The sequence below is a fragment of the Grampus griseus genome (assembly GCF_964374135.1).
Source record: "Grampus griseus genome assembly, chromosome: 6".
NCBI classification, from domain to species: Eukaryota; Metazoa; Chordata; class Mammalia; order Artiodactyla; family Delphinidae; genus Grampus; species Grampus griseus.
Genome location: NC_139000.1, coordinates 83,676,720 through 83,701,939, shown reverse-complemented (window position 1 = coordinate 83,701,939; position 25,220 = coordinate 83,676,720). Strand labels below are relative to the sequence as shown.

Sequence of the window (25,220 nt, the reverse complement as noted above, 5' to 3'; positions counted from 1 at the left end):
GTTCTTGGTGATAGACTCTTTCAAAAGGCGTCTTTATTTTACATTGCTTAATGCTGTCTACTGAGAAGACACACAAAATTTAGAGTTTTGTTTATTTTTTTTTAAGCCAGTTAGATTTTATTTAAAAATATAGTTTTTCAGAGAATGTGAACAATCTTTGTTTCTGAATGTATCTCTTTATTTTAAACAGAGGATTTTTCTCCAACAATTTTAGAAGATCAGGCACGTGAACATATTCGGCAAAACCTAGAAAGTTTCATAAGACAAGAGTTTCCAGGTAAATAAGTTTTTACCTTTAAGTAAAGAACGATAGTGTGACTTTCCTTCAGAATGAGTACATGTGTTACAACAACATTAATTTTGAGACTAAGAAAGCAGTGTTACAGTGATGGGGGAGACAGGGCTTCAGTTGTTCTGTGATATACCTAGGGTGGCTTTTGGTCTTCCCAATCCTAGTTTGCCAATAGAAAAGACAGACGCAGTGTAGTATTTTGCTTAGCAGATACCACAAGTGAACTTCATTTAGTATTAGGTTTAGAGTCAAAATTCAGACCTGTAAAAAGTGAATTTATTTAGAAAGTAGTAAGCTTACATTATTAAATGTTCTGAGATGATCCACATTTTCCTTGAAATGTCCTTGCATTTAAGAAGAAAGTGGCATTTGATAATCTTGCATGTCTTCTATTACTTGTATTTATTTATTTATAGTAAATTTTGAGAGAAAATAATTTATAATAAATGACTAGTTAATAAAAGAACATAATTATAATGAGATTGTTATAGGACAGTTAACAACTGGGTATTTTTGATTCATGAGAGAGTTGTTTCGATCAGAAGATTAAATGTACTCAGGTAATTAGGTATGACTTTTCATATATCCCTAACAGGAACTAAACTGAGCTTGTTTGGCTCCTCCAAAAATGGATTTGGGTTCAAACAGAGTGACCTTGACGTCTGTATGACAATTAATGGACTTGAAACTGCTGAGGTACAGTGACCACGTAAAACTTCCATTTGCTGTGGAGTGTGATTTGACAATCTTGACTGACAATACAGCATGGTATTTTCCAGATTTATCAGGGTGTATCATACGGAGTATGCCATTTGGCACAATCTGTCTGGTCAGATACCTTAGAAGTTGAGAAGTGAATGTGAGGAGTAGAAAGGCTTCTGCTTGCAACTTGTAGTGCAAACTAGATTTGAAAGCAACATCTGGGAATTCTAGAAAGCTAAACCAGCCTCTCCCGTGTCCCAGTGGCGTAGCCGCTAGGCTGACTCAGGTACATAAATATACCAACGTGAGGTTTTCTGAGAAGTTTTTTAGTAGGCAGGCAATGTGGTGCAGTGATAGGAGAGTGCTAAACTGAATTCAAGACAGACTTGGTTCATCAGTCCTTAAACATGTGGTCTTTGGTTGATAATCTCTAATATGGAAGTGAGATCCTCTTGCCTCAGGAGATGGTTGTGCTCATCAGCTTGGATCATGTATGTCAGGAGTCAGGGAACTATGGCTCGCTGCCTGTGTTGTAAATATCAATTTTTATTGGCATACAGCCACACCCCTTCATTTATGTATTGTCTACATCTGCTTTCACTCTGTAACTTCACCGGTTGAGTCCTTGCAACAGGCCACATGGTCCACAAAGCAGAAAAGGTTTGCCAGCCCTCATGGATATGAAGGCATTTATAAAATGTAAAATACTTTTGAAAAGGTGTAAAGTCTGAGAAGTACTGAATTTTTTATTTGTGACAGTCCAAATGCTGTATATCCAAAGGAGTGATTGCTGCTGTTGCTCAGGATCTTTTTATGCCTTTTTTGAGTTTCAGGTTTTTATCCTTTGAGGATGTATCTGACTTGGGAAAATAGTCAAAAGTTATCTAGCATGACTATGGTGAATAGGTGGCTAAGCAAGATTGGGTCCAATATATGGAATGACCTGATTATATCGGGTGGCCAAAAAGTTCGTTCGGGTTTTCCTGTAATGTGGAAAAACCCAAACGAACTTTTTGGCCAACCCAGTACATCATCAAGATTGAATTTTTACATGATTAATAAACTAGTCTTGAGGGCATTTTTAAATTAAATTCCAAATATATTCTGGGAAGTATATAGCCATCAGAAGGACTTAAAGTTTCAGCCCAAATGTTTTTAAATATTTGAAATATTATTCATATTTCCTGTATGACTTTCTTTTTGTGCATTATATTTTTTACTAGTTCTGTGGAGAAATAATCTGAGCTTAATTACTCTCCACAGCATTTCATCAGCTCTTAATTAAAGTATAATGAAGGTCTACCCAGAATGAATAAGACGGGCCACAGAAGCTCCCTCTTATTAATTCTGTCACATAGAGAGTACTTCTGAGTGACATAATTACATAGCGGGGAAAAATGGAGATCCTCGCTGGTTCAGAGACTTTTCTGGAGACACTGATTTCAGCCTTTCTTGTGCCTCCAAGAGCAACCCAATGAGGGTTTCCACATCCTTAGGATATTCCTATGAATGAGGATTAACGCTCACCTAAAAGGGAAAAATGTATGTAGAATAATTTGAAGTTAATTTTGTTATTTCTGGAGGAAATGGAAACTATAACAAGGTTAGGAACCTGTCTTCCATTTCTGATTCAGTAGTTTGTGCCTTTTTGTTTGTTTGTTTGTGCCATTTTTCTTGCAGGGGTTGGACTGTGTAAGAACTATTGAAGAATTGGCAAGAGTCCTCAAAAAACATTCAGGTACCTCTGTAAGCTTTTTCTAAAAAATATTTTTGTCTTTTTTATTAGTGTTTTGCATACTTAGAATTTATGAATGCCAACGAAACAGTGTAGTGGTTCATATAACATTTGTGGTATTGGTGTCTTTAAAAAAATCTTATGTGATTAAGTATGAAAAGCTGAGGAATTGGTTATAATATGTGTGTGCATGTTTTTGCCTCAGTCAGTTTTATTTCAAGACAAAGTATATACCACGCAGGAAATTTTGGGAATCGCTTTGCCTTATCAGCATTGTGTAAATCAAAGTGTAGGGGCTGCTCGCAGTGATGTGAAGTATAGTGGGAAGCACCACGGACTAGGGTGATGGATTGTACTTACAGCTGTTTAGCTGTGTGTGACCCTGAACAAGTATTTACAGCTGTAAAATGTACAGATTCTGTAAATTGTGCACAGAGCTGAAATGCCATTAGCATATTCTCCTGCCTCTCTTTGTCAGAGGCAGCTATGGATGCTGTTAACAGTGAGAGTCTTCTTTTAAACTGTGGTTCATCCAACTTCTGTGCTAAGAGTTGAAAATGAAAGTGAGCAAGATATTGTCGTTGCCTTTGTGGAACTTAAAATCCGTGCACCATCCATGGAAAGCTTTCTTATATCTTAGTCAAGAGTAGACCTAGGGCTTCCCTGGTGGCGCAGTGGTTGAGAGTCCATCTGCCGATGCAGGGGACACGGGTTTGTGCCCCGGTCTGGGAAGATCCCACGTGCCGCGGAGCGGCTGGGCCTGTGAGCCATGGCCGCTGAGCCTGCGCGTCCGGAACCTGTGCTCAGCAACGGGAGAGGCCACAACAGTGAGAGGCCCACGTACGGCAAAAAAAAAAAAAAAAAAAAGAGTAGACCTAAATTCACAGCATGGGCATGCACACATACATACATACATACATACACATAAATATGCACCTGGAATGCCCCTTTTTGTTGCATTCCTTTTTTAAATAAATTTATTTATATTTTATTTATTTTTGGCTGCGTTGGGTCTTCGTAGCTGCACGCGGGGGCTACTCTTTGTTGCGGTGCACGTGCTTCTCATTGTGGTGGCTTCTCATTGCAGAGCACGGGCTGTAGGTGCGTGGGCTTCAGTAGTTGTGGCACGCAGGCTCAGTAGTTGTGGCTCATGGACTTAGCTGCTCCGCGGCATTTGGGATCTTCCCAGACCAGGGCTTGAACCCGTGTACCCTGCATTGGCAGGCAGATACTTAACCACTGCGCCACCAGGGAAGTCCCTGTTGCATTTTTTATTTACAGGAGTTTAAAGAGGATACTGTGTTATTTAAGTAATGGGGGGAAAAAACTTAATTTTGATTTACTCCTAATGAAAACCTAGCGCATCAGTATTTTTTTAATATGTTTTGATATGATTTTTTTGGTCATTGAAGCAAGCATTTTGGGAATTTTACCTCTAAAGATCATATGCTTTTTTATTTTTATTTTTGAAGATTATGCAAAGAAACTAAATTGCTAAGCTTCCGTGACTATTAGTTATTTAGTACTGAGCTAGGTTTTGACTTTTGATTTTGAAATAATTTCAAAGTTAAAGGAAAGCAGCAAAAATTGTATAAAGAACTCTGTCTATCCTTCATTCAGATCCACCAGTTGTTAACATTTTACCACATTTGATTGATCATTCTATCTCTTGCTTGCTCACGATTTTTTTCTGTACCATATGAGATTAAGCTGCAAACATCACGTCCCTTTCCCCTAGATACCTGTGTGTATTTCCTAAGAATGAACCATGTTAAAAATAGGTCATTTTTAGACTAGAAATGACTTTTACATACAGATTACAATGTAATGCAGATTGCATGGAACAAAAATGGAATAATAGCTACAGGACTATGATTAAGAAAGCAGTCTCCCCATGTATTTTATTGGGTACTTGTTATGTGCTCAGCACTGTGTTGGGCACTTAGGGATGGTAGAAAAATAAGTCTGTATAGGTCTTTGACAGCTTTCAGATCTCAAACGTAAGATAATCTCACAGGCTGTGTAACAATGTGTGGTAGTATTCATTTATTAAAATGAGTTGTAGAAACTACAGCAAGTATTAAATAACTTCTGAAGAGAGAGATTCTGGGAAAAGAGTTGGGTAGGGGAGGTTCATGGAAGAGATGGGCTTTTTCTGATCTCAGATGATGATGAACATGATTTGAAGAGGATAGGAAGAGAAGTCATTTCTAAGATGCATGGATGTGAGTGCGAGAATCACTGTAATATATTTCTTAGGACAGTGAGAAGATTGGTACATTTTGAGAGGAATTTCAAGTGGGAACTATTAGGAGATAAGGTAAAGTCTGTAGATATTTGGAAGCCACTGAACTTTCTTCAGAGGGGAGAAACCCCATAAAAGCAAAACTTAAACTTTTTAGGGAGCTGATATACTCTTAGGGAAGATATAATCTAAGTGACAGGGCAGAAGGACCTTAACCAGTTGCCAGTGATCCTAAAAGGAAAAGAATACGAGAGATTCCAAAGGGAAATTTCCTAGAATTGGAACCTACAAGTAGGAAATAAGGGTTCAGGCTGATGTCTGGGTATTTGAGAAATGAGAATGTTTGCAGAGAACACCAGCGTGCCATGAAGCTATAATCTCCGAGAGTTAACAGTACAGCAAGCAGTTAGAAATATGGAGTTGTCAGTTAGGATTGAAGAACAAAATGAAACAGTTTTGTATTGAAATGCTTGAAGGAAGAAAGAGAGACAGAAGCCAAGAATAAAACAGAATTCCATGGGATCATTTGAGAGAAGTTGAGGACCAAGCTTTAATTCTTGAGTGTAGAAATTAGGGAAGGACACTGAAAAAAGAGCTATTGGAATGGTAAAATAGGAACCAGGATGATGTGCTATGAATAAATCCTAGAGAACAGGCTTAGAAGTGGTTAGCAGGGTCAAATTCTAGAATGGGAAGGAGATTGAGAAAAAGGATATCTAATTTAGAGCCAGTATAGCAAAGTAATTAATGGGGCTTCTAGAATCAGACTCTCTAGTTTTAAATCTTGGGTTCCTGCTTTCTGGCTGTGTGATCCCCAAAAGTCACTCAGCTTCATTATGAGCACTCAGTTTCTCATCTATAAAGCAGGAACAACAGAAATAGCATTTAAGATTAAGCAAGGCAATACATTAAACTACAGGGCCTGACATAACACAAAGTGTTCAGTAAGTACGAGCTTCCTTGCCTCTCCTCCCTATCAGTGTGTTAGACTTCTATCTCCCACACAGACCTTTTTTGCTGAAATTTCTTTCATCTGTGTACTTTTTTTTCTATATTCCAGACCGCTAGGTTTCTGCCCTCTAGCCATCACCACTTAACTCTCTCAGAAGGAGCTCAAACCCCAACATCTCAGGCTGAGCTCATCTTTCTCTTTACTGCCTCCCTTCTGCTACAGCCACCACTACCGGCTCGTCCTTCTGAATCCTCTTTCTTGCTTATTGACATTGGCTTCCTTGGAATCACCAAAATGAATGAAGTGATAATTAGCCTGTCCTAGACTAGGTTCAGTAGATTCAGTCATACCTAGATTTGAATCCCAGCTCCACAGTTCACCAACTGCACATTCCTAAGCACGTTCATTTCTCAGGGTCTCTGTTTCCTCATCTTTTGGGTAAGGGTGAATGGTCTTAGGAGGTAATGTTTGTAAAGGAATCTAGGTGCTCAGGAAATGGTCTTACTGTTACAGCCCTCCTTCTTCCTTATCACCCCTACTTCTACTTCCCCAACCCATCCAGTTACGGATGCTCTCACACATGTCTTACTGCTTCTCTGCCAGGTCAGTTTTTTTGTTTTTTGGTTTTTTTTTGCAGTACGCGGGCCTCTCACTGTTGTGGCCTCTCCCGTTGCGGAGCACAGGCTCCGGACGTGCAGGCTCAGCGGCCATGGCTCACGGGCCCAGCCGCTCCGCGGCATGTGGGATCTTCCCGGACCGGGGCACGAACCCGTGTCCCCTGCATAGGCAGGCGGACTCTCAACCACTGCGCCACCAGGGAAGCCCTGGGTCAGTTTTTATAATGGTCACTTAGTCTCTCTTCTGGGTGCCTCCAGTCTATCCATTGCCAGGGACCTTGTTTAAATAGATGTGGTCAGTGATTCTCCCCAACTTACACCAGTGCATTGGCATTTCTTTGCCTCTAAGGATGTATATGTTCCCTATTTGGACTCCTCCCAGTTTTTACCACATCTCCTATTACTCATTCTTTCTTTCCCTCAAGTCCACTCTGTAGCCTGAACGATTCCATGGAAGTTCCCTGAACATGCCGTTCTGCTTCAGGCATCTACCCTTTCCCTGTGCAGTTTTCCTTGCCTGGTAAATCCCGTCAGCCTTCTCTTTTTTTGCCTGTTCTTTTTCAAAGCCTAGCTCAAGCAATTTACTTCTCTGTTGAAGTCGATTCCTTTCTTTTACTGACATAGCTTCTAGCTCCAGGATGAGTAATTTTTGTTTTGAGGATTCTGATGATTACCCCTATGGGCTTTTCTCCATATTATATGTGTAGTCATATGGAGAGAATAGGTAGGGCCCACATAGTCCAGATTCTGTAGTAGTTTCCTCTTTTGTGATGTTTATCAGACTGACAGCCCTATACACATGCACATGATCCATTGAGTTCCTGAAGAGCAGTGGCTGCCTTGTTCATTCTTGTACTTCAGATATTGATGTGTTTAACAAATGTAAACTTTGCCAGAAGAGTCTTCCCAGATGTTTGTTAATAACAGAGAATTCTTTGACTAGTCTTAGTGACTCACATTAACATAAGAGCAACTTATATCCCCTGCTGCTGTATTTAATGACACTATCTTATTTCCCAACCTAGGGCTGAGAAACATCTTGCCTATTACAACAGCAAAGGTGCCAATTGTAAAGTTCTTCCATTTGAGAAGTGGTCTGGAAGTGGACATCAGTTTGTATAACACATTGGTAAGATTTTCTTTAGACTTTTTCTTTATGGAGATGAAGGGGAGCAAGTATCTCTTAATTTACACAATCTTTCAGTAAAATTAAACCATTCATTTCATCCAGTTCATTCTTTCAGTAGTTATTTATGAGTGCTTGCTAAGTGCCTGGCAGTGTTCTGAGGCTGGGGATATAACATAGAATTGAGTTAATATTAGTATTCATTTAAAATGAGGTCAGAGTGGCAAGTGCTTTTTGTTTGGCTTGAACTTTGTTTTAATTTTGGAGCGTGTATGTGTGTGTGTGTGTTTGTGTGTGTGTGTGTCTTTGGTCTCATACCTGGTTTATTTCAGGGCTTTATGGGACCTCTCTGGCCCCTAAGGACATTTAATTTGAATAATGGGCAGGAAGTGGGGGGTGCAGATCTTACATTGACTTAAATGGAACTGATTATTTTAATAGCCTATATTTTCTAGGAATGTTTAGACTAAGGAGGCCTGAGATCAGATGTCACTTATAATTCTTATCTAGTAAGTTAATGAAGTTTGTCTTCAGGGGAAAAATATTAGTTTCAGCCTAAATGTCTTCATCCTAAAATGAATTACAGTGTAAACCTTTTCAGAATATTCCGTCTTAAAACTTTTTCTTCTAACTGGTAGACTTATAGTGTAATTTCCCTTTTAACAGGCCCTTCATAACACAAGGCTCTTATCTGCTTATTCAGCCATTGATCCCAGAGTGAAATATTTGTGCTATACCATGAAAGTATTTACAAAGGTGAGTATGCTTCCTCTTGTGATTTATCAGGAAATTTCATTACATCTTCAACCTTGTTGAAAACATAAGTCCATAACAGAAACAGACTCAGTGATATAGAAAACAAACTAGTCGTTACCAGTGGGAAGAGGAAGTGGAGCGATAGGGGTATTATGGGATTAAGAGACACAAAGTACTATGTATAAAGTAAATAAGCAACAAGGATATATTGTACAGCACAGAGAATATGGCCATTATTTTGCAAAAACTTTTTTTGGCCTCACCGCACGTCTTGTGGGATTTTAGTTCCCTGACCAGGGATTGAACCCGGGCCCTCGTCAATGAGAGTGCAGAGTCCTGACCACTGGACCTCCAAGGAATTCCCTACTTTGTTATAACTTTAAACGGACTATAGTCTATAAAAATATTGTATCACTATGTTGTACACCTGGAACTAATATAATATTGTAAATCAACTATACTTCAATTAAAAAAAGAAAAAGAAAAGATAAGTGTGTATTTTTAAAGAACCATAGCCATGTCAAATGCTTCTTTTAACTATTTGAGAAGCCCTACTCAGCAAGCTAAAATTTTGTTGCTTAAATTTTACGTGGTAACCTAATATTGCTTCTGGCTGATAGTTCCACAGCTTTGTTAGGGTTTGTTTTGCTTTGATTTTTATTTATTTATTTATTTATTTGGTTGGTCTTATTTGGTTTTGTTGGCATATTTTAGCATTTGAAAATGTAATTTTTATATTAGTGCCCTGTAGAAGCACCTTATTCTTAGTGACAATAGAATAGATGCAAGTGTAGCAGAAGACATTGGTGGTCTTTCCTTTGTTCCTCCTTTTCCTTCCCCCCAGATGTGCGATATTGGCGATGCTTCTAGAGGCAGCTTATCGTCATATGCATACACGCTTATGGTGCTATATTTTCTCCAGCAGAGGAACCCACCAGTCATTCCTGTCCTTCAAGAGGTATTAGTAAAAGAAATTGTATTTCTCATCTGTAGAGCTGGGTGATCTTTGAGCCCTCTTCCTTCTCTAAAATTCTGTGGTTCTGTAGTTAAAATTTTTACTATTTTCCTACAAGTTTTTGTATCAATGCATTAAGTTTGTAATCCATACTAATAGTTTAAAAATTAATTTCAGATATACAAAGGTGAAAAGAAACCTGAAATATTTGTTGATGGCTGGAATATTTATTTTTTTGATCAAATAGATGAACTGGTACGTATTTTAATAGTAAAGAATTTTTACATCCTTGACTGAAAGTTACCTATCCTATGCTGTAGTGTAGATGGTCAACAACTATATTATCACTTGTAATATTTATTTATATTATGACAGTAAAAAAAAAATAGCACATACAGATGATTCCTTTGAAGTTGAAAACATTTTTTTTAAGCCAGGTGAGTTTCTAGGGACTATATTCAGGATTTCTTTAATGCCCAGTAATTCCAAATGGTCAAGTAACTTTATTCCAAATGAACAAATATTTGCTCTATGGTTTCCTACAGAGAATTTGGAAAGACTCTCAGTTACAGAGATATAATAACCAGGTGTCACCAAGGCTCTTAAAATTTATTTCCAGATTCTTCCACAAACATGCATTCTGAGGTTTGGCATTTAAAACCCTGAGCTCTTTCTGTCTCCAAGTCATAGGGTAGAGATTAATAAACTCATGTAAATGATATTTTAAAATATAAAAGAAAAGTTATATAATTATATTTTTATGTATTTAAACTCTAGTTAATTAAAATAAACCCAGATTTACTCCCTAAGATACAAATGACTATTGATATTAACACTTTACTATAGAGCATGATATCTCTTGTTCCTTCTATTTCTAGCCCACCTATTGGCCAGAATATGGAAAAAATACAGAATCTGTTGGGCAGCTATGGTTGGGACTTCTTCGTTTCTACACAGAGGAATTTGATTTTAAAGAACATGTTATTAGCATCAGGAGAAAAAGTCTGCTTACAACTTTTAAGAAACAGTGGACATCAAAATACATTGTTATTGAAGGTACAAATAAAATCAAACTTAAAACTGAATAGAATATAGAGATTGAACTGTGAGGGTGTTCTTCATCCTTGCAGAGCTCTCCCAGAGCAGCCATGAGCCACTGATCGGGGTGCGCCTTGCAGCCATCCCGTTACTGTCCACATCAGGCAGACTTGTCTGTTTCCAACTTAAAGATTTATTTTTAAATGGCTGATGCCCTCCCATGGGGTCTCTCACAAATCCAAAAGTCTTTGTTCACCATGACAAGCCCTTTACCTGTGTTTAACAGGTACTGGAGAATAAGGTTGCTATAGAGGTAAGCCAGCTTCAAAATAGTGGGACTTTTAAAACCTTCCTAAGTGAGGGTTTGAAGAGTACCTCCGAAAGTCAGTTTTCAAGGTCCTTATTTGCAGTTTATTGATGGAGAAGTTTACCTATAAGTAGTTAGATATAAAATTTGCCATTTATTTCGCCTGTGCTGAAGACTTCCTTGAATGCTAAGATCCGTGGGCCATTGTGTTTGTATTGATATTTGATTGTTTATTTCCACTTTGGGAGATTTTTGTTTCTATCTTTGTAAATTTTTTATTAACTATATATATATTTATATATTCACCAAATTATTTTCAGTGGTTGCTCAGTACTGGTTTTTTTTTATTGTTGTGTACTTGTTTTACAATATTATATTAGCTTCCTGTGTATAAAATAGTGATTCGATATTTTTATAGATTATTCTCCATTTAAAGTTATTATAAAATATTGGCTATATTCCCTGTGCTGTACGGTATATTCTTGTTGCTTATCTATTTGATATATAGTAGTTTGTGTCTCTTAATCCCATACCCCTATCTCGCCCCTCCCCATTTCCCTTTCCCTACTGGTAACCACTAGTTTGTTCTCTATATCTGTGAGTCTGTTTCTGTTTCATTACATTCATTTGTTTGTTTTATTTTTTAGATTCCACATATGATAAATGTGGAATTCCACACATTCCACAAATGATAAATTTGTGGGATTTTTAATTTTAAAGACAAAATGGAGTTTAAATGTTTAAAAATGAATTGAGAAATGGCTTAAATATTTTGTTGATTTGGGTCTTTTTAAATTTATTTTTAATATAATCATATCACCTAAATAATGTATTACTTTAGGTTATGCTTTTATCATTACTTCTGCTTATTGAAAGTATTAAAATACTGTGAACATTTGTAAAATTAAATTCAGATGACAATGAGTTATAGATACAGTTTTAACTTTTTGGTATCTGATATGTCAAAAACATAGAACTTTGTCTTAAACCTTTCCGCTATCAGAGTGGGTTCTTATGGTCTGCCAATTATTAATATTTTTTTCTTAATTTTTTGAAGCCTCATTATCTTTTGCTTTTAACTTTACATTATTTACAAACGAGCCATTAGTAATAGGCTATATTAGACGGAAGACTTTTAACTAGTTATTCTAGAACTGAGAAATTTCAGTGGTGGTAGTTTGTAGTGTCTGTATGATAGCTAATATCGTAGTATCTCTGCTACACCAAGCAAACAACCAAAAATACTTCCACATAGCACACACATAAAAATCACCAGAAGAAAGCATGACCAAACCTACTAGAAAGGTAACCTTCTCATAGCAGTTATTAGTACAGGGTTATACTGAGTAAAGGGTCCTATACGCCAGTAAACTCTTAGTGGGTCTAAATCCCAAATGGTATACCCCAGTTATTATACATTAGAAGCATAACAGACAACCAGAAGGAATGCCTCTTTTTACTTCGTTACTCTTTTTTTTTCTTTTTTTTTTGCGGTACGCGGGCCTCTCACTGTTGTGGCCTCTCCCATTGCGGAGCACAGGCTCCGGACGCGCAGGCTCAGCAGCCATGGCTCACGGGCCCAGCCGCTCCGTGGCATGTGGGATCCTCCCTGACCGGGGCACAAACCCGTATCCCCTGCATCGGCAGGCGGACTCTCAACCACTGTGCCACCAGGGAAGCCCCCTTTACTCCTTTTGTATGTACCATATACATCCTCCATTTTCTTAATGAGATGATCCCCAAAAAAGGTTTTGGGTTTATTTTTTCCTTTGCTTTCTTGAATATGTTTCTGGACATTTATTGGAAATAATTAAATATCTATACATAATGTTTAAATTGTGAATTATTCTGTATATTTTTATTTTAAATCCAATATAAAATAGTATTTTGGCTTAGAAATAGTGCTTTACCTGAATTTATTTCATGAACCAGTTTATTCAGATCTCACATACATCTTTGACATCAGCATTTTTTTCATCATTTCTACCACTTTTTGGATCATCTAACAAATAATATTTCAGATACATCATGTTTATATACCTATCTAAGATATTTGAGATGCAGACATTTCAGATCATGTGGGAGGGACTTCCCTGGTGGCGCAGTGGTTAAGAATCCACCTGCCAATGCAGGGGACACGGTTTTGAGCCCTGGTCAGGGAAGATCCCACATGCCGCGGAGCAACTAAGCCCATGCGCCACAGCTACTGAAGCCCACACACCTAGAGCCCATGCTCCGCAACAAAGAGAAGCCACCGCAAAGAGAAGTCCGTGCACTGAAACGAAGAGTAGCCTCCGCTCGCCACAACTAGAGAAAGTCTGCGCACAGCAACAAAGACCCAACACAGCCAATAAATAAATAAATAAATGAATAAATAAAATTCTAACACAAGCCATTTGATTAAAAAAAAAGATCATACAGGAGTCTTTTTTTTGGCTGCATTGGGTCTTCGTTGCGCATGCAGGCTTTAATTGTGGCGAGCGGGGGCTACTCTTCGTTGAGGTGTACGGGCTTTTCATTGCAGTGGCTTCTCTTATTGCGGAGAATAGGCTATAGGCACGTGGGCTTCAGTAGTTGTGGCTCTCGGGCTGTAGAGCACAGGCTTAGTAGTTGTGGTACACGGGCTTAGTTGCTCCTCAGCATGTGGGATCTTCCCGGACCAGGGATTGAACCCGTGTCCCCTGCATTGGCAGGCAGATTCCTAACCACTGCACCACCAGGGAAGTCCCAGGAGTCTTTATATAAAGCTTTTACTGGAAATGGAGATCCAGATAGCCATTGGTATGCTACTGGGACAGGTGTGTGTGTCTGTGTGTGTTTTCATTTATCTTATGTTTTATGAGCTTCGTGATAAATTATTTTCTAAAATGATGTTTTAAAGGCTGTTAATTAGCAGGAGCATTCAGTACTAAAATGTTTTAAATATATTTGTGACTTCTATATGCCTGTAAAACTAGCATGATTAGGTAATATCAGACTAATACGTCTTCTCCAAACAGTATTTTGTTGTTCAAAATGAAGCACCTTCTCATAATATGAAGGACTCTTTAAGGATTCAAATATAAAGCAATACCCTCTTTTCTGATGGATACTTTTGTGGGAAAACTTGCCTTATATTTAGGAATATATATATATATATTACTTAGTTGTATTATAGACTTAAAACTCATTAAAAAGGCAGTCATTTAATACTTTTATTAATGATAAAGTATGTAACACTTTCTTCTTGTTATATAGACCTCACTTAATGTATGAATACTGGTATTTCCTATTTGATTATCTTTTTATGTTTTCATTAATTTTCTTTACTTAGATCCATTTGATTTGAATCATAATCTTGGAGCTGGATTATCAAGGAAAAGTAAGTTATTACTTCGTTTATAAATATTAATGCCATCTCTTTTACTTTTAATCCCTCCAATTGAGCCTTTACTCTTTTCTCCTTAGTGACAAATTTTATAATGAAAGCATTTATAAATGGGAGAAGAGTATTTGGTATTCCAGTCAAAGGATTTCCAAAGGACTACCCCTCAAAAATGGTGAGTTTTGGAAATACAAAAAACCAATTCTAAAAGCCATTTAAGCACCTAATTTGTATACATTACTTCAATAGTAATCTAAATACTCTGGAAGTTTGGTGAGTCTAGCCAAGATAAAAACCTTTTAATAAACATCCCTGTTTTGAAGCCATTTATCAGGAGAACAGGAAGAGATAGCCGGAAGTGGAGTTTGGGTGGGAAAATTAATAATTTTGTTGCTGCTGCTTTTCGTCGGTAACACACATTGGTGGCACTGCTGTTCCACCAAGCATTCAGCTCCATACCAGCCTCTGCAAACCCAGTTTGCACATATCTAAGGACATCCCCCACCCCCTCATATGACGTCTAGATTTTTCCAGTCTGCTTGCAAAGAGTAATAAATCCCTTAATGGGACAAGAGAGAGTCAGTGCTGCCTGTGCTAAAGATCTGTCTGTTCTCATATAACCTAATAATCAGGTTTTTATGGAACCACACTCATTAAAAACAAAACAAAACTGCATTATAAAAATTCATTTCAGTGAGAGAAAACGGGAAGGGGTTAGGAACTAGAGAGTTTTATGTTAAAAACAAAGGGGTTTTTTTCCTGCATTAATTTTCTTAATAAAGACTTTTTAAATGAACCTTAAGTTATTGGGTGTATAAGCATGTTCAGCATTTGATTACATCTCTACATCTATTTTTTGCTAGATACTGCTGTGGTGGTCTTCTACACCAGTGCTTTTGAAACTTGTTCAAACAAATCACCTGGGGATTTTGTTAAAATGTAGGTTCTGATTCAGGAGGTCTGGAGTGGGGCCCAAGACTGTATGTCCTGCAAGCTCCCAGGTGATGCCACTTCTGCTGGTACCCACCTTAATTTTGGTGGCAAAGAGGCTAGAGTCCAGACCATTGTCTTTCCTTTCCTCTGATATTTTCCTTCAGAAGCCACAACAAAGCAACAGCACATAGCTTCTTTCTTTTTAGGTTTTAGCCTTTTCATTTTATGAGAAAATGAAGTCTTTGTACCTGGCCTCAGCTTCTCCCAAGTCCTAGGAAGCTGACTCACAGGGATGTGTAATGCTTTTGTTCAGAAGTGTGGAAGGGAACAAGCTACCTTTATGGTTAAACAGTGTCCTGCATGACGAATAGTAATAAACAAAAATGAATTTAGGTAAGCCTATCCTGAATTAGACCTCTTAATGGTTTTGATTTTGGAATTAAGCAATATAATAATAACTATTAAAATTAATATATCGATGTTGGTATGTCAGTGAGATTCCTGATTGATATTGGTTAGTTTTTGTGTTTGGATCTCATATTAATAGTTCAGATTTTTATGTATTTATATTCTGCTAGGAGTACTTTTTTGATCCAGATGTGCTAACTGAAGGCGAGCTGGCCCCAAATGATAGATGTTGCCGAATTTGTGGGAAAATTGGACACTTCATGAAGGACTGTCCTATGAGGAGAAGGTAAGCAGATATTCAAAAGGGGTGGTTTTGTTTTTGTTTTCTTGCTGTACCAGTTTTTAAATGAGGTTCTCTTGTAACAAAATAAACTTGTATTAAATCCAGCAGTTCTCAGATAAATTTGAGCTTTTTTTTTACCATGAAAATGAAGTGATTTAAAACATGGCTTTAAGTGCAGATGACTAGGATTAACTAGGGTGTACAGGAGACAGTCTTCCAGGCCCCGTCACCTTTCCTAATTTGGGGCACAGCCCTAATCATCACTTGATCATTTGGTTATCACACTCTCCAACAGGGATATAAGAACAAAAGAGGAAACTGAAATTCTTCCCTTTTACAGCAGTGAGGAGTTCAGAATCATTTCAGTCAATGAAAAGTAAAATGGGTTTTTTTTTTTTTTAGGATCTCAATTACACTTCTGTGTACAATAACTGGGGTGTACTTAATAATTGCTATGGTGACCTACTCAGTTTGGGCCCCATGCTTTCTTATGATAATGATTGCAGGAGGGCAGAGCGGGTTAGGTTAGGTTAGGTTGCTTGCTTGGGACACATTCTTATTTTGGGGTGGTGGTGGTATTTTTAACTGGACGATAATATTCTCATTTAAAAACTTGCCACTTAGAATAAGTCACCATCTGGAATTCAAGGCTCTTATTTAGTACTTTATTTTTATTCAGATAATAGTCACTGATCATGTAGGTCAAGGAAGAAATAATTTTGACAGTTTAAGAACATAAATCTCCTTATAACCATTGTTTCCTTGTGAACCTAAAGTTTCATGTCTCAAGTTTCCAGTGCTGGTAAAGAATGCTCATGGGCCAGAAAGGTTTAAGAAATCACTCCAAGGATAATTTGAGTTTCATTGCATCAGTATCAGAGTAGGTATTATATTAAGGAGTTCCACTAGTTGCAAAAACTGGTTTTACAGCACTAGAGTACTTGTGAAAATGAAAAAAACTACACCCTTAAGCCCTGAGGTTGCTTCTTAATAGAGAAGATGAACTTAAATTGTTAAATTCTTGTTTTTCCCTCTGATGCCGCCTATATCTGGTTGTCTCCTAAACCTGAAGTGGTCTTAGGAATTTATTTAGGTTTTTGTTCAGATTTTTCCTACTAATATTATATCTTCTACAGAGTGAGGCGACGGCGAGATCAGGAAGATACACTGAACCAAAGATACCCCGAGAACAAAGAGAAAAGAAGCAAAGAAGACAAAGAAATTCAAAACAAGTACACAGAGAGGGAGGTATCAACAAAAGAAGATAAGCCCATGCAGTGCACACTTCAGAAAGCCAAGCCAGTGAGAGCAGCTGTTGACCTGGGGAGAGAGAAAATTCTCAGGCCACCAGTGGAAAAATGGAAGAGACAAGACGACAAAGACTTAAGAGAAAAACGTTGTTTTATTTGTGGAAGAGAAGGGCATATTAAAAAGGAATGCCCACAGTTTAAAGGCTCTTCAGGTATGCACACCCATCACACCTTGATGTTCGCACTCACATCTCAAGGGAAATCTCTTTTTTAGAGTTCTTAACTATTTTATTTATATTTATTTCTTTAACAGATCTATTTACTGGAAAAGATTTTGTTTTTAAGAAGGTGAACCCACCTCTCCTGCCTTTACTTCTGATCCTCTCTATGTCTTGAACACTTATTGCTGGTTTTTTGAGAGGCTTATCAGAGTCATTTGGTTGACTTTTCTGATAAGATTATCAGTGAATCGAAGACCTGGTAATCCCCAGTACCTAAAAAATGTAACCTAAGTGACCAGAAAACAAGCTACCACTTGAGCTTTGCTACTCAGTGTGTGCACTTTTGAAATGGAAGCGCTGCAGGGCCATGGGGGAGTGATCTCAGGACACCATACAGTTCGTGAAGGAGCCGCTTGTATTGTTGTTTAAATACATGTGCGCACAGGCCTAGAAAGGGGACTAGAAGTAGAAGGGTTACACAGTTAGTGGTGCCTCTACCTGCAGCGGATTGTCTTTGCATTTCATCATTTTAATAATTTTCTGCAGTGAGCATGATTATTCTTATGATGAGGAAAAATATATTGATACTATCAGTCCATAGTTGAAAATCATCCACAGATCTTGCCCCTTTGAGTTGTCAGATCTTAATCCACTTTTTCTATTAAATGGGTGAAGTGTCCGTTATGGGCATCTTTTTAACAGACTGTTAAGAGTAAGCGTTCTTTGTGTGTGGGGGGATAAGTTATGGTTTACAAAGCAGTTTATATGCTCTCACTTTCTTTTCTCAGAACAAACCTGTGAAAGTGGATGAAATTTGATTAGCATGGAAATGAAACCCTGAGAAATAATGTTTTTGATTAAAGTGGTAACCCTGTTCTTGTCCTCGATTGTAAATGATGTTTATGTGCAGCATAAAAAATGTCAGCACTGACAATTTCCTTAAAATACTCACTCTAGTCCTTGTTGTTCCTGGAACACTAATACCTCTCTTCCATTCTATGATATCATATCAGCAATATAGTATCTCTTTTTCTTAAGGTAGAAACTTTTTAGATCAGCTATCCTTATTTTTTTTAAATGAGCTTTATATGAAAAGAAATATATTTTTAAATTGTTTTCATGATTGATTTTAAAATAGGACTTAAATGTTTATGAAAGTTACAGCTTCAGCTTGTCCTACTTCTAAGGAATTCAAATTCAAACTTTTTTGCCCTAACAAGGGATGTATACCAGAATAAAATGATCTTCTTTTATAATTATAAGAGGTAAAATGTTTAAAAGAAATTAAAAGCAATAGCTAACATTCATTGAGCACTTATGATGGGTAATTTCATCTCATTTTCACCACAGCCCCATTAAATGTGGTATTATTGATATCTCCAGTTTACAGATGAGGAAACTATAAACGGTATAGATAAGATGTAATATAGTCTCACCAAAATTCCTTTTGTAGGCTACCCTTCAGAAAACTCAGGTGTTGTGTTTACTCAGAGCAGGAGCATTGCGTTCCTCTTCGGTACAAGAGTGGTGAAGGAATGCCCCTGTCCTCCCGCAGCTTGGATGATCTCTTCTTTCTAGCTAGTAGCAAGTTTTAAGTTGCCTGCTAGTGAATCTCTCAAAATAGTTAGAGCAGGGAATTCCCTGGCCGTCCAATGGTTAGGACTCGGGGCACTTTCACTGCTGTGGGCCAGTCTGTGGTCGGGGAACTAAGATCTGGCCAAAATTAAAAAAAAAAAAAAGTAGTTAGAGTGGTGATTCTGGCTGCCTAGGGGGCAGTAGCAAATCAAAGAGAGATGGGATATCCTGGGGCAGGGATGGGGTATTATCAAAGCTACGGAAAGCACTAGAATCTTGGTTTCTTCAGACTGCAGTGTTTTCACATTAAATCAAGTAGTCATAATATAAAAGTAAAATAAAAAGGGGAGGAGTGGGGCTAGAGTATGGTGAATTTCCTCCAAGAGCAATTAAAAATAATCAGCTTCTTTCTGTCTAAAAATTATGTTGCTCCCTCTCATTTCTTCCAATATGTTATTATTTTGTCCACACAGTATACTGAGTAGAGTTTCTGTCATATCAACAGAAAATCATTCTGTGAAAGTTTGAAACAGGGCTACTACTTTGGATTTAAAGTAGGAACAAAAAGTGCTGATTTCTTTCTCAGGTCTGTCTAAATCTGATTGTGTATTTGGATCCCCTTCTTCACCTAGCCCTTTGAGACCAACTGGCACATTTGTTCAGGTAAACCTAGCTCAGGCCTGAGCAGGAAACCCTCCCATCCTCTGTCTCTCCTGCAAACACTTACTGAGTGCTAGCAGCTCTGTGCCAGGTGCTCGGAGGTGCTGGGCTGCCCCAGGCCCTCCCTGTCTCCATCCTCGTGGCTCCTCTGCTCTGCCCGAGGCACAGGTTGTGATGAGCTTGCTGTGCACCAGCTCACCGGGTGTGCTTTAAGGGGTCCTGCAGATGTGTCTTGCTTGTTGATTAACTTGCAAAGTTCTGCCACCCACATGCCTAATTTCAGCTCTCCTTGGATTTAGTTACAGTTTTCAGGCTGTTTCGGATGCTGTTCCTTTCGACTTTGTAAACCAGTCTATTTCGTTTTTTAGGCAGTGCTTTTACATGAAGACCAAAAGAAACAAAAAACATCTATATTTTTGAGTCCCCAGTCAGGTATGTGGGTTTGAAAAAAAAAAATGTGTGTTATTTTATTTACTGCATAGTGTACCACATGCCTTTTGAGGCACTTCCTTTGAATAAGTGGTTTTAACAGGGATTGGACATCAGAATCACTTGGGGAACTTTTAAAAATACAGCTACCCTGACCCCACCTTCATTTCTTTTTTTTTTCCTTTTTGTGGTACGTGGGCCTCTCACTGTTATGGCCTCTCCCGTTGCGGAGTACAGGCTCCAGACGCGCAGGCTCAGCAGCCATGGCTCACGGGCCCAGCCGCTCCGCGGCATGTGGGATCCTCCCGGACCAGGGCACGAACCCGTGTCCCCTGCATCGGCAGGCAGACTCTCAACCACTGCGCCACCAGGGAAGCCCAACCTTCATTTCTTAAATCAGATGCTTCAGGGGCTAGGCTTAGGCCTGTGTATTTTTTAAATGTTCTAGGTGATTCTTATACCATCCTTGAGTAGGAACCATAGTCTAGTTATTTGTTCCTCTTCTATACTTGTTGTTTCTGCTTTGAAATTGCCACTGTCTTGTCAGCAGTGTATTCTCATGGAGATTATTTACCATGCACCAAAGTAAGGAAAGAAAGTAATCATTGACCTGAACTCTCTCTCTCAGCTGCGTCATTTATTCATTCCTTCAACAAATATTTATTAAGCCACACCTCCCACCCACCCGCCCCCTCTAAGTTCAGGGTGTGGGCCTAAACACTGAAGATACAGCAGTGAATCAGCAAAGCCCCTTCTCTCATTTACTCTGCATTCTTGTCAGAAGAGAGACAAATATTTCACGTGGGACAGATGCTAAGAAATATAAAGCAGGAAAAGGGAAAGAGAATGTTGGGAGGGAGGAGGCCTCTCTGATAGAGTAACATTTAAGCAGAGAATCAAGTGAAAGAAAGAGGCAAGCCAAGAGGAAATTGGAGTTAGACTCTTACAACAGAGCTGAGAACAGTTTTGTCCTGAGTGGGTGACACTAAGTGGGATGAGGGTGAGGAGGGTTGGTTGGAGGGGAGGTCAAGGGTATACAAGTGTGGGTCATGCACCTCCTTCAGCAATGGTACGGATGGGATTTTTATCTCTGCATGAGATGGGCAACTGTTGGAAGGTTTTGAGCAAAGGAGTGGTATTATCTGAATTGTTTTAAAAGGTTCATTATGCCGTGAGGAGGCAAGGGTGAAAATTCAAACCAACAGGGAGGCTCCTGCTACAGTTTAGGGGAGAGTGGAGGACGGCTTAGATGTAGGTAGAAGGGGTGGAGGAAGTGAGGACTGCTAATGTTCTGGAGACTTTAAAGGTAGCGCCAACATGATCTGTTGATGGGTTAGATGATAAAGCATGACAGAAAATCATGAGATTTTGAGAATCAGAGCAGACATTGTGATTTTTGCTCTGAGCAGCTAGAAGAATGGAGTTTGAATTTCCTGTGCCGGGGAACCGTCAGGGAGAACAGATTATGGGGAGAAATAGAGTTCGGTTTTAGACGTGTAAGTTTTAAGAGACCTGCTAGATATTGGGTAGAGATGTTGAGTAGCCAAGTAGATATAGGAGCCTGGCATTTAGAGCAAAATCCAGGCTGCAGATACAAATTTGAGCATGCTCAATGTATAATAGATGGTAGTTATGTCCTGGGTCTGACTGCGATCACTTAGAAAAGAGAAAAAGCATGTAGAGGCTCAGGCAAAATAAACCAAGGAGACACAGGAAAAATGGTTCATGGGGACGGAGAAGCAGCAAGTTGGGTCCCGGAGTCCAAATGGAGAAAGTGCCTCAAAGAGGGAGAATTGACTTCATGCAAATTGCTGCTCATAGGTCTGTGCACCGAAGACTGAGAATTCAGCATTTTATTTGGCAACACAGAAGTCACTCACTGTGACTTTGAAAAGAGCCATTTCTTTGGAGTGGAGGGCAGAAAAACCTGATTGTAGAGAGTTGTGGTGAGAAGTGCTAGAAGAACTGTAGGCTGCTTAACTTCAGCTGTGGGTTAGTGCCAGGTGGGGTTAGTGCCCCATCCCCACCCAGGCCCCAGGCCTAAGGAAAGATGCTAAAAGGGAGGGGGAAATGGGAGGCTGTGAAGGCCTTCTCTTTCTCTTTCTTTCTCTCTAATCTTCAATAAAGTAGAGTTAAAGGAGGAACATTCTATAAGCAAATAGAGCATGTGTACTCTTTTTAACTTGATTGTATAGTTGATGAGAAAAGTTAAGTTTTTGAAATTTTAAAGCTTCATTGATATAACCTGACATTTTTATATATAATGTAAAACAAGCCACATATTTTATGCTCAGCTTTTACATATTGTGTCTTATTGCTAATGTGCAAAGAATGTTTGCTTTTAGATTGGAGAGGTGCCTGTGTTAGTTTACAGAGTGTGAAGAGGCTAATCTGTATCTACCATCAGGTGTCGGTTTCTGAGAGATAGCGCTCTCAGAGCCTCAGCAGCCTCCAGAGTCCCACCGTAGAGAGAACTCTTCCCAGCTTTCACCAAACCAGGCTGAAATAAGCCAGGGCACAGTGATCTCACCCTGGGAAAGCTGAGAGCTCCAGGCAAAGAGTATTTGGTTGTTTCTACTTTGAATGTTAACAAGAGAAAAATTAATTGAATTATTAAATTATTTAAGTACTTCCGTTTCTGTCAGTACCACGATGATTTATCTCCAGTATATAAAATGATCTACATAGAAGTAGGCATTTATTTTTATGATATGCTAATTTTACAGTTGGGTTTTTTTTTTTAATGATTGGAAAAAACATTTGAAATGGCATCAAATCTCTTTACAATCAAAATTTAAAAGGCCTGAGTATTGAGGTTGGTGTGCACAGTGAGGTAGAACAACTCAAAGAGAAACAGAAATCTTCAGAGAATTGCCACCCTTACCCAATAGGGGAATATGGTGTCCATGAAAGGTAAAGACATAGGAGACTCTGTAAGAACAGGCGAGAGCAGCTCTTTCCTGGGAAGGTCTTGTAATTGCTGTCAGTGGAATGCATGGACTTAAAAATAAGAAAAGTTCTACGGGAAAACACTCAAAATGAAATTGTGTGAAAAGAGAATGGGGCCTATCGTGAGAGGATTTGATTGACAATGGCAGCAGCCATGAAAGATGGATGAGATTGACAGGCTGCCTCTGAAAGCTACTTCAACAGATGAAAGTGTTTGGGAAACAGACTCCACTGCAGTTTGTGGGATTGTTTCCCGTAGATCCTCTGAGAGTTTGAGGATCACAAGGTTACCAGATGTAAGCAAGGCAAAAGAGCGTTGTTTTTACAAGCTTCAGCCTTGAACAGGCATTTCCAGAACATTTTACATAAGAAAATACTGATCCTTGGTTAGTTGAGATATTTGTTTTGCCAAGGATAAGGTGTTTCTGAATATCGGCTTTGCCATCAGATCGCATGGTGTGATTTCTAGCTTTGTGATCTTATCCTCCACTTCCTTCAGTTTCCTCATCTGTTACAAGGGGATAATAGCACTACTATCACTTGCCTGGTATGGCTGTTGAGAAACCCTCATAAAAGCACTTAGAACAGTAGCTGCATGCAGCGAGGGCGGAGGTTGACAGGGGGTGCTGATGGGGTTGATATTCCCGCAGGGCATCTGTCGGCATTGCTTCTGCTAAAGGCTTTACACATCTTGAGAGTAAAACTTTATAATTGTATAATTTTTTAAGTGGGGGAGAAATACAGATATTAGACATATGCCTAGAAATGGCATTACCAATTGACAGTAAGTTAGGATTTCAATAAATTTTCTTCTTAGTAAAAGACTTACATATTTATAAATCTTTTGAATAACTGTAAAACTTTATTTTTTTCCTGTAGTAAGTTTATTACAATAAATAGGTTTACTTTATACCAGAAAAGAAAACATAGGTGGTTAAAATTTATCCTTTCCAATAAATTAAACTTCAAGTTTAATTTATTGACAACTGTTAATACTGTCAAATTTACCCATGGTAAATTTATACAAGTTATCTATGTTGTTATAGATGTGAAATATGTCTCAACTGTAAGTAGTATTAAGTTTCCAAAAAGCTCTTCCTTTTCACAGGCTTATTTATCTGTGATGCACGGGTAGTTTCCTAACAAGAGCCTGCTGGTGTGGACAGCCCCTGCTCTCACACATCAGTTATATTGACCTTAGAAGAAATTAGCTGCTCTGAGCTCCAGATGTCACATTTATAAAATTGGCAGTAGCACCATCTGTGTCATCGGGTGCTGAGAAGATTAAAGCACCCATTCAGTAGTAAGCACTCAACCAAGTTCTCTTTTCCTCTCCTGATACCTCCCTCCATTCCTTTCCACTAAGCTACGTATAGTTCTTAACTCTCAAATGTGATAGTAGTAGATAGAAAATTCCATGAATTTCCTTGATCTTCATTGTTTCCTCCCTCCTGCACATACACACAGCCAACACAGTGCCTTAGATATTCAGTAAGTTTGGAAGAATAATCAAGAATACGAGTGTTAAAATCAGACTTACTTGAGTCTGAAATCCAGCTCAGTCATTTACTAGCTGCATTACCTCTGTCGAGTTATCGAACCTCTCAGTGCCTCAGTTTCCTTGTCGATAAATTGGGGCTGATATCTCACAGGGCAATTGTAAGGATTAATTTCATATATGTAAAGCCCTTAACACAGCATCTGGCACACATCACTCAATAAATTATTACTACTCTTATTACTGTGGTTAACGCAAAGTCTCCAACCATGCTGTACTTCTCTCTAACTTCTAGGACGAATATATAATGGAAATTTTTAACAAAACAGGAGTATGTGGAGATTGGAGAACCATAGTCATAAACTGTTCAGTATGAGAATCTCAGAAAACTAACATTTTTCTATTTCTTAATCCTCTACCGTTTTTGCAAAGAAAATTACTTTTCCAAAGAAACTACCTCTGTCTCTTCGTTTATTCCATTTTAATCCCAGGATTTGAAATCTTAAAAATTGGAGATACTGTAAGAGATTGGTGGATATCTTTTCTCTTTCATGATGATGTATACTTTTTTCCTTAACCAGAATGTTAAAGCCTACTTATTAAAAACAAAAACACAGTTCTCTTTATGATAGTAAATTTAAAATAATAGAAGCACTTTTTAGAAACCATATGGGGAGATCTTAGTATCAGTGAATATAGATCATTCTTTTTCATACCCTTCTTGATATTCCAGTATATGAATATACATTATTTATCTAACCATTCCTTATTAATGAGCTAGCTCTTTTCAAACATTTGTTATGTCAGTGTCTTCAAAACTTTTTTGCTCGCATACTCTCCCCCAAAATGTTGAACCACCAATATATCTCCTTGTATGTGTTTAAGTTTATATCTCCATTTTTCATCATAATTGCAAAACATGTAA

General features: G+C 38.3%; 1 protein-coding gene across 5 annotated transcripts in view; it reads left to right on the top strand.

Moving 5' to 3' along the window:
* TUT7 (terminal uridylyl transferase 7) overlaps positions 1–25,220 on the top strand; it is a 67,786-nt gene that overhangs the window by 36,562 nt on the left and 6,004 nt on the right. For 2 of the 5 annotated variants that reach the window (XM_082655868.1, XM_082655867.1), the window contains exons 15-28: positions 191–277; positions 888–988; positions 2,675–2,732; positions 7,569–7,672; positions 8,336–8,425; positions 9,270–9,383; positions 9,558–9,635; positions 10,259–10,436; positions 14,039–14,086; positions 14,173–14,264; positions 15,601–15,716; positions 16,850–17,175; positions 19,346–19,422; positions 19,788–19,851. In XM_082655868.1, the coding sequence (XP_082511994.1) occupies positions 191–277; positions 888–988; positions 2,675–2,732; positions 7,569–7,672; positions 8,336–8,425; positions 9,270–9,383; positions 9,558–9,635; positions 10,259–10,436; positions 14,039–14,086; positions 14,173–14,264; positions 15,601–15,716; positions 16,850–17,175; positions 19,346–19,422; positions 19,788–19,851 (1,533 nt within the window). Of the gene's footprint in view, positions 1–190; positions 278–887; positions 989–2,674; positions 2,733–7,568; positions 7,673–8,335; positions 8,426–9,269; positions 9,384–9,557; positions 9,636–10,258; positions 10,437–14,038; positions 14,087–14,172; positions 14,265–15,600; positions 15,717–16,849; positions 17,176–17,276; positions 17,312–19,345; positions 19,423–19,787; positions 19,852–25,220 lie in introns of all 5 variants that reach the window. The other 3 variants (XM_082655869.1, XM_082655871.1, XM_082655870.1) reach the window with 3 other exon arrangements.